The 10,294-nt window shown below is 31.9% G+C and overlaps 1 protein-coding gene across 1 annotated transcript in view; it reads left to right on the top strand.

Moving 5' to 3' along the window:
• LOC111623455 (ERI1 exoribonuclease 3-like) overlaps positions 1-10,294 on the top strand; it is a 43,352-nt gene that overhangs the window by 21,999 nt on the left and 11,059 nt on the right. Inside the window, exon 3 of the mRNA XM_023366076.1 lies at positions 131-190. Coding sequence (XP_023221844.1) covers positions 131-190 — 60 coding nt within the window. The remainder of the gene's footprint in view (positions 1-130; positions 191-10,294) is intronic.

Here is a 10,294-nt window from a genome sequence, read left to right as displayed (position 1 = left end):
AATTATAAAATAAATTTTAAAAAATTACTTTATTTTTTTAATTTATAAAAAATTATATTTCATTTAATTTTATCCATAAGATAATTCTTCTCTTATTAATATATTAATATTTGTTAAATAATATTTTCAGCTAACAGGTATTTCACAAGAAATGATTGAAAATAAAAAACATTTAGAAGAAGTTTTACAAGTAAGTGCATTGAAATTGTTGTCTAAGAAATATTTATTTATATGTCATAGTTTTGAATTTGGATTGAATCTGAATATTTAATCTGATCAGCCTGAAATTATCTGTATCTTACATTTTAATAGAAAATTAGTAATACATTAAGACCCCATTTAACACTGCCTCGATTAATGCTGATTCGATATAATGCGGTCTGCTCAAAACCTAAAAAAAGCTCCAAATATATACTGATTCAAATTATCGTGGCATTTCGTTAGTTCGTATATGTGACTGTAGGGTCGGTGTCTCTTTGACATCACGTCAGGATGTGACACCACCGAATCTCTTCGGACTCGGAAAACGCAACTTTACGTTGCGCGAGCAGTAGCGGGTGAGCGGTTGGATTCGGAGTAGAAGTGAGGAGAGAGAGAGACAAGGAAGTGATTCACTTGTATTCCATATTAATAAACAATAACAAATTTATTTTAACGGGCAGGAGTACACGATATACGATCTTATCCATATTTTCTTAAATTTAATGGTCGTAAGAGAGAGAGTTTACAGGATATTCACGTGTGGATAAATACCCTATATAGTAGTTGAGGATTGATGACTAAATGATTCACAATCTGGCTTCTTGGGATGTTTGATGAAATGTTCTTGATATTTAGAGTATTCAGGTAACAGGAGCAACTTTGGAGGGTATCTGTCTTTAGGTGTATAAGATATACTTATAAGGTCGGCGGATGCACTGTATAAATTCTTGAAGAGATGAACTTTGAAGGATGACTTTGTGGACGGGCTTTGGAGGACAATGGGTTTTTTTCATGAGGTCAGGAGTTTTTTGTTAAGGGTCTGGCATCCAATGCTGGAAATTTATCGAAAGTTCCAGGTGACACATCAATAACCAGATGGCTCATCCTCAACAAGGAAGCAAGTCCATGGGAAACAATTTTTATGGATTTTAGCCTGGTTATTGATAAAATGATTGAAGATAAACGATTGAATTCCAAAATAATTAAAATTTAAAATAACATTTTATTGAGGGTCTGTTGGTCCCTCACATATGTAATATGATTATTCCCAAACACAAATCAATCAGCAAAAAGTATCAATTTGTTGTAGTGCTGTACTTTCCTTAAATCTATGTTTGTTTGGTGCAATTTTGGAAAAAAATATAACATCATGATGCCATAGCCAATATTGACTTCACTTGGCAAGAATTAACTGATAAATGCATGAACGAAGTGTGGAAGAAGTTATGGCTGAAGATATCCAAGAATTCTCAACGAGAAGAGCTTATCATTAGGTTGTCCAAATTGTCAACCTAATCGATATAGCAGGAATAGAAGATGTAGATGAGCAGTATATCGAGAAGTTACTGCAAGTTTCTGGTGAGAGCCTTACCAATTACCTTCAAGAACTGGCAGAACAAGGAATTCATGTAGAACTGGAAAATAGTGATTCTGAAAATGAAGAACCCAAAGAATTTTTTGTAATAAATGCAGGGTGTGGCAGCAGAGTAAAGTAAAAAGGGAACTGCTTGGCTGGAACAGAGAGTTTGATATATGCTGTATATAGTACACATATCAAAAACAAAAGGAGATAAGGTACAAAGTAAAAGAATCTTCTTATATAAACAAAAGTCTAGATGTCACCTGAAATGTCCCTAGGAGAGTGTCATGATACTCTCACCAACAGAATTTCTCTACAGATTTCCTTAGTAAAAGTTTGGTAACGATAACCGAAATTGTTGATCAAATTTTAGTGAATGATCCAAATTTTGAAAGGAGTGCAAAAGCAAGACGAAGCATTTAGGATGCGATCTCTTGCTACCAACAATTGCTTAAGGAAAGAAAAAAAAAAGCAATAAATGAAACTACATGACTTTATCACAAAAGAAAACAAGAATTTCAGAAAAGTCAGGACCTTCATTACAAAAAATGAACTTTACATTTCTGTGTGCATGTTTGTGTGTTATTTAACATATATTATTAAGCAAATTAATATAAAAATAATTTAAACTTAAAGTAAAATCTGTTTATTTTTGGGCATGTGTTCCCCTTTTCCTATTTACTCTGTGTTAAAATGATCTTGTTTAACGCTGTTTCATTTAGCACTTTGTTGACTAGGAAGTATCCCCTGCATTAAGTGGGGTTTTACTGTATCTGTTACAGTAAAATTTAGTATTTTGCTACAGAATTTCTAAGTATAAAAATATAAATAAAAGCAATAGGATCGGTTTATTCAATAAATTTTAAAAAATTAAAAAGCTCAAAAGATACTTAGAAATATCTCCTAAACTAACGAGTTAAAATTACTCAGTTTTTTCTGATTTTGAAGAAACTAAAAAACACTCAAGTGGAAAGAATTGAAGTCAATCACTTTCTTACTATGTGTTTTTTAGTTTCTTCGAAATCGGAAAAAACTGAGTAATTTTAACTCGTTAGTTTAGGAGATATTTCTAAGTATCTTTTGAGCTTTTTAATTTTTTAAAATTTACAGAATTTCTGTTTTATCAAAGTAAAGTTTGAAAGATAGTTTCAATTTTAATGGTTTAAAACTTATTTTTCTAGTCACAAAAAAAAAATTAAAATATGTACAGTGATATTTCAGTGCTCAAACTGCGGCGTTGTCAACTTGGAATAGAGGATGTTCTTTAGGAAACTGAGTATGAAGCATAGGGTGTAAATGATCTGCGAGAATACTGCAATAATCTCACCTCTAACCTTCTCCCTCAGGACTACAAGTGGCCCAAGCCATGCCACGATATTACTCCCCACAGCATCACAGAGCCCCCTCCATGCTTCACGGTAGGAACCAGACAGTCAACATGAAATGCCTCTGCCGTTGTTTGCCAGACAAATACACGTCCAGTTGTCTGAAATTATGTAAATGATTTTTCGTCAGACCAAATGACCTGTTCTCATTGCTGCTATGTTTAGTTTCGGTGGTCTCAGCACCACTGTTGTCGCTTCATAGCATTCTGCAGCGACACTAATGGCTTTGGGATGGCTACTCGGCCACGAATGCTCGCAGCATGCAGCTCCCATTGAATAGTTTTGGTGGATATGGGGTTCTGGAGATGGGTGTTCATCTCAGAGGTTATCTGCTGCAGTGTAGTCTTATGTTTTCAGGTGACTACTCTCTTCAATGCTCATCTATGCTGGTCAGTCAACTTTGACTTTTGCCCACTGTTCTGTTTTGCAGATGACACCTTTCCCAGTTTTGTGTAGGCTGTTATAACCCTTGACACAGTGGACCTTGAAACTCCCATAAGGTTGGCTGTTCTAGACACGGACGCTCCAGCAAGGCAAGCTCCAATAATCATGCCTCTTTGCATGTCGGACAGGTTGGACATAATGGCGCTTTGCTGGGAACAGAATTTTCTCATGCTGTCACACCGCCAAATGCTTGACTGATACCTTCCTTTTCACCACCACTGGATGGTAGACTGTTGCAACACGTGGTGGGGCTGTATTGGACGGTTGAAGTACAACACATTTCGAAAGGGGTGTTCCTTTTCTTTGTCCTATACTTGTAGATGTAGTATCAAGAGTAAAGGAAGAGTGCTCAGAGTCACCTCGCGAAGTTCAATGACCTAAACAAACAAGACTTGCTACAAGAAATTTTCAGTTAATACCAAATAATTTTATTGACAAGACTATGTCTTGTTTATAAAATAGTACTGCTGTTTTATGTTACCAGCATAGAGGTATGAAAGAGTTGATATTTGACACAGAGTATTAGGTGCCCAAATCATTTGTGCATAAAAAAATCCAGACTTGTAGGTAGTCAGGAGTTAAAATAAAATACAAAATGGGAACCCTCTTCTATAAGCAGGCAAAACAGGCACCTCACCCACCGAAGTCAGGTGGGGGAGAGTACCACCCATAGTCATTCTAAGAAGTGAACTCTAACCTTCGGACTGGACACACAGTTTCTTCTATGTTTAATAAAATTTGTAATCTAATTTTGTAAATTTGGGAGTGCTTTAAATATGACGTTAAAACGGTTTTATGTCGTTACAAGTGTTTTTTTTTTTAACATTATCTAGTATAGTAAAATTGTGGGACTGATAAAAATTTGACGTTATATTAGGGTTGTTGTTATATTTGATGATGTTATAATCGGGTTAAACTGTATATTGTTTGTGCAAAATAAAAAAATAATTTTGGACGATACAATAGCCACGATTATTTTTTTCAAAAACGAGAAATTTTTGTTACGCATTGACAAAAATTCAACCCAGGCCGACATGCAATGGAGAGAAATTTTGAAATTGGATAGGTTAATTTCATCGAAAATGCATCGTGGACAACCTTGTGGTCATGGCCGGCGAAGTTTGAATGATTGCGCCAAAAAGCGACAATATCAAAGAAGATTGGAGAATGAGAACAAGACCCACCTTGAGCATCAAAGTGATTCTGCTTAGTAGTGAGTCTCCAAGACATAGTCTTGTCCCAAATACGGTTTTGCCGTTTTACTTGTTTTAACTTTAATTTTGTCATCTGTAAATAATCTTTTATGATAAAAATGATGAATTCATTGAAAAATAAAATAAAACCCTAGAGTTGCCTATTTTCATCATACAAAGTTATACTCAATCCAGTTTGTTTTTTTCACTTAATGCTTGCAGAAACCATTTTGCGACCATTCCAAGTCAATGAAGTATTTTAACTATACATATCTGTGACACATTTAAGATCTGTTGCAAATTCACAAGTTGTTATTTGTCAATTTTTAACAATTTCTTCTTGCAACTTTTCTTTGTTGACAGCTTTTGAGTGTCCTTCCATTGTGTATCCTTTAGTTCAAAATTTCCAGAATGAAACTTTTAAAACCACATTTGACATGTTTGAAGTTAGGTGCATCTCCACATACACATTACAAATACTTTTTATGGTTTGTACAGCATTATTTTCTTTCTGAAACTCATAACACGTAATATGCCAGATAAACTCTTTATCTGAAGACATTTTGATTTGATTTTACTCAAATAAAATGTGAAGTAAAAAGTTCAAAATAAGCTTCTGATAAAGAATACAGTATCACATTACCAATAATGTGTTAAATTTTGCAACTGTTATAATTAAATTGCACATCTGTGTCAAGTAAGGACAGCTGTTAAAATAACAAATACTTTTTGTTCAACCCAATAAAATTAATAGGCGTATTTTGCCACTATTGCATATGGGCTTTTTTTGGTTTTTTTTATGCATGCTAGGCTTGTAAAATTGTAAAATTTGTGTTAAATTCTAATTAAAATGCTTCTATAAGTGTATTTTTGGGAGATCTGGAATGTATTAATCTAATGTACAGTACATTATTCCTTATGAGAAAAATTCATTTAGTACTTGAGCAGTCTTCTGGAATAAATTTTAGTATTTAAGTACCATTGTAGTAAAATTAATATCAGCTATTTGTTCAATTATGCATATGTTAGGCTCAAAGACCGAAATCATTCATTGAGTGAAACAAAACGACCACAATGCATTGTGGCCGTTTTTACAACTACCACAACGTGAATTTCGCTTCATGGTCATTTTTACAAATGCCGCAATGCAAATTTTGCTTTGTAGCCATTTTTACAAACAGCCACGATGCAAATTTCACTTTATGGCTGTTTTTTCGCTCAATGAGCCTAACACATATGTAGAATAAAATTAAAATTCTGGAAACTTATTATTTATATATGTATGGTGACCAATTTGGAAGTTTACCCAATCGCCATCAGAGGGAGTCCTAAGGAATATAAAGACCAGTTTGAATATGTGCCCTTCACCTTTTTCGACTTCTCATCTCTGTGTGTGAATTATTTTGACAAATGCAAACTTTGAACTTTTTGTTGGCAAACACTTCCACATATTTATGTAATGTTACATGGATAAAACATTGTTTCTGTAAAGAGGAATATATTTTTTATATAATCAGATTTTTTTGGTATTATTATTTATTTATTAATACATGGAATTACTGTTCAATGTTCCATGGAATTNAAAATAATTATATCATTTGATTTCAAGATATTTTGTATACCTTAAAAATAATTAATTCTATCCCGGGATTTCCCGGGATCCCGGGAAACAGTTCACTTTTATCCCGGGATCCCGGGAAACAGTTCACTTTTATCCCGGGATCCCGGGACAAGCAAAAGACCGGGAAATGAGAAACCCTACTTCCTACTATATTCAGAAAATAGGAGTTAAGGTTTAAGGATGCTCACCTCTTTAAGTGGATATAATCCCATGCAAACACAAGCTAGTTTGCATATTAGGGAGTGCATGCAGTGATGTCAGGTTTGGCTACTTTGTGCTAAATTTGACTCCTTTTTTATATTCTTGGCACCAAAAAAGAGTTAGTGCCTTGGCTACTTTTTGACTATGCATGTGCTGCCATTAATGTAACTCACACTCGTGTTGTACTCTGCACAATAGTGTCAAGATGGTCCTCAACAAAAGTGATTATACCATAAATGAAAGCAAGATTGTAATTTTCAGCCCTTTAAGCCTTCTTTAAAGGATGCAAAGGATGCAATAGACACTAATATGCCACTATCTATGGTTTGAAAGTGATGTAAATGAATATCTAAACATGACATTTAAAAAAAAAAGCATATTTTCTACTTTTTAAAATAATCATTAACAGAAAAAAAACTGATTTCTTTCAACTTTGTTTTGATTAACCACTCTGATATTCTGCCTCATATTTAAATAGCAAAGACCATCTCCTCATTTTGTTTGATTTGAAAATAATTTAGAATATTAATTTATTTTTGTAAATAAATTTAGTAAATTAATTCAAAATATTATAATTTAGAGATTTCAATCACCTAGTAAGCTTTAACTCCCTAAATTATATGACCTTGACCTTGACAGTCATTAATATAAATTTTCAATACAGTGTTCCCCTGGCAATTTGTATTAATGCAAGTTGACTGTATTGTCAAAGAATATCTTCAATCCAACTTTTAGATATCTTTATAATATTTGGCCCATTTAATGATTATGGTACTGAAATGGCAGTACTTACTTTATTTAATAAGATATCTTTCCAATTGAGAAAGATTTATTTAAACAAATTATATAATTTACTGATGATTTTTAATAGTGAATTAACAAGATAGATTACATCTTACTGAATTTAATAAATGACCTTTGCATTTTGATCATATTTTATTATTTAAATATTATAATAGTTTTTTTATTTGGGTTTTTATTTTGTTAAATGCTAAATCATACATAATTAGAAATAAGTTATATTTCACTGTTATATTACCATGTAGTGGTCATGCAGCATTTTAGAGTGTATTTCACAATTTATGATTTTGAAAAGTGTTTATATTTGAATATTAAAATGTTCATTATGTAAACATATATGTTTACATAATGACAAACTTTCATATAATGTTTTTATAATTTTTGCTCTTATTAATATACTGTAAACATTTAGCACATTTTATAAATTAGTATAAATTATTGTATTTAAGTTAATTTTATCTGTTTCTCAAAGAAAATGTTTACTTTCATCTTGTTGATTCTGGAAGTACAACCAATTACATACAAACATCATCTTATGTAAAAAAGTAAAATAAAAAGACACAAGTAAACATTTACATGATGCTTATTTACATTTTATTACAGAATAAATGCAAGATAAATCTATGTATATAATATTTATATTTAATATATATGTTTATATTAGTTTATATTATTAATTTATTCATCAATATATGTAGTCTCTACTAATGATGTAAAATAAATTAATGAAATTTAAATTTTCTAGCTATTTTCAATATAAGTAAAAAACTCTGAAAAGTGTAAATAAAAAACCCTTATTTTATTCATAAGTAATAAAATTAAGAAATATTTTTAGTTTTTGTTTTTATTTAGAATATATTTTTTTTCATTGAATATTAAACATATTTAATTATAAAATAAATTTTAAAAAATTACTTTATTTTTTTAATTTATAAAAAATTATATTTCATTTAATTTTATCCATAAGATAATTCTTCTCTTATTAATATATTAATATTTGTTAAATAATATTTTCAGCTAACAGGTATTTCACAAGAAATGATTGAAAATAAAAAACATTTAGAAGAAGTTTTACAAGTAAGTGCATTGAAATTGTTGTCTAAGAAATATTTATTTATATGTCATAGTTTTGAATTTGGATTGAATCTGAATATTTAATCTGATCAGCCTGAAATTATCTGTATCTTACATTTTAATAGAAAATTAGTAATACATTAAGACCCCATTTAACACTGCCTCGATTAATGCTGATTCGATATAATGCGGTCTGCTCAAAACCTAAAAAAAGCTCCAAATATATACTGATTCAAATTATCGTGGCATTTCGTTAGTTCGTATATGTGACTGTAGGGTCGGTGTCTCTTTGACATCACGTCAGGATGTGACACCACCGAATCTCTTCGGACTTGGAAAACGCAACTTTACGTTGCGCGAGCAGTAGCGGGTGAGCGGTTGGATTCGGAGTAGAAGTGAGGAGAGAGAGAGACAAGGAAGTGATTCACTTGTATTCCATATTAATAAACAATAACAAATTTATTTTAACGGGCAGGAGTACACGATATACGATCTTATCCATATTTTCTTAAATTTAATGGTCGTAAGAGAGAGAGTTTACAGGATATTCACGTGTGGATAAATACCCTATATAGTAGTTGAGGATTGATGACTAAATGATTCACAATCTGGCTTCTTGGGATGTTTGATGGAATGTTCTTGATATTTAGAGTATTCAGGTAACAGGAGCAACTTTGGAGGGTATCTGTCTTTAGGTGTATAAGATATACTTATAAGGTCGGCGGATGCACTGTATAAATTCTTGAAGAGATGAACTTTGAAGGATGACTTTGTGGACGGGCTTTGGAGGACAATGGGTTTTTTTCATGAGGTCAGGAGTTTGTTGTTAAGGGTCTGGCATCCAATGCTGGAAATTTATCGAAAGTTCCAGGTGACACATCAATAACCAGATGGCTCATCCTCAACAAGGAAGCAAGTCCATGGGAAACAATTTTTATGGATTTTAGCCTGGTTATTGATAAAATGATTGAAGATAAACGATTGAATTCCAAAATAATTAAAATTTAAAATAACATTTTATTGAGGGTCTGTTGGTCCCTCACATATGTAATATGATTATTCCCAAACACAAATCAATCAGCAAAAAGTATCAATTTGTTGTAGTGCTGTACTTTCCTTAAATCTATGTTTGTTTGGTGCAATTTTGGAAAAAAATATAACATCATGATGCCATAGCCAATATTGACTTCACTTGGCAAGAATTAACTGATAAATGCATGAACGAAGTGTGGAAGAAGTTATGGCTGAAGATATCCAAGAATTCTCAACGAGAAGAGCTTATCATTAGGTTGTCCAAATTGTCAACCTAATCGATATAGCAGGAATAGAAGATGTAGATGAGCAGTATATCGAGAAGTTACTGCAAGTTTCTGGTGAGAGCCTTACCAATTACCTTCAAGAACTGGCAGAACAAGGAATTCATGTAGAACTGGAAAATAGTGATTCTGAAAATGAAGAACCCAAAGAATTTTTTGTAATAAATGCAGGGTGTGGCAGCAGAGTAAAGTAAAAAGGGAACTGCTTGGCTGGAACAGAGAGTTTGATATATGCTGTATATAGTACACATATCAAAAACAAAAGGAGATAAGGTATAAAGTAAAAGAATCTTCTTATATAAACAAAAGTCTAGATGTCACCTGAAATGTCCCTAGGAGAGTGTCATGATACTCTCACCAACAGAATTTCTCTACAGATTTCCTTAGTAAAAGTTTGGTAACGATAACCGAAATTGTTGATCAAATTTTAGTGAATGATCCAAATTTTGAAAGGAGTGCAAAAGCAAGACGAAGCATTTAGGATGCGATCTCTTGCTACCAACAATTGCTTAAGGAAAGAAAAAAAAAAGCAATAAATGAAACTACATGACTTTATCACAAAAGAAAACAAGAATTTCAGAAAAGTCAGGACCTTCATTACAAAAAATGAACTTTACATTTCTGTGTGCATATGTTTGTGTGTTATTTAACATATATTATTAAAATTAATATAAAAATAACTTAAAATTAATGTAAAA

The sequence above is a fragment of the Centruroides sculpturatus genome, unplaced genomic scaffold, assembly GCF_000671375.1.
Source record: "Centruroides sculpturatus isolate CEXI.00-Female unplaced genomic scaffold, Cexi_2.0 scaffold29, whole genome shotgun sequence".
Classification (NCBI taxonomy): domain Eukaryota; kingdom Metazoa; phylum Arthropoda; class Arachnida; order Scorpiones; family Buthidae; genus Centruroides; species Centruroides sculpturatus.
Note: the sequence above shows the minus strand (reverse complement) of the source record. Positions and strands in the feature narration are given on the sequence as shown.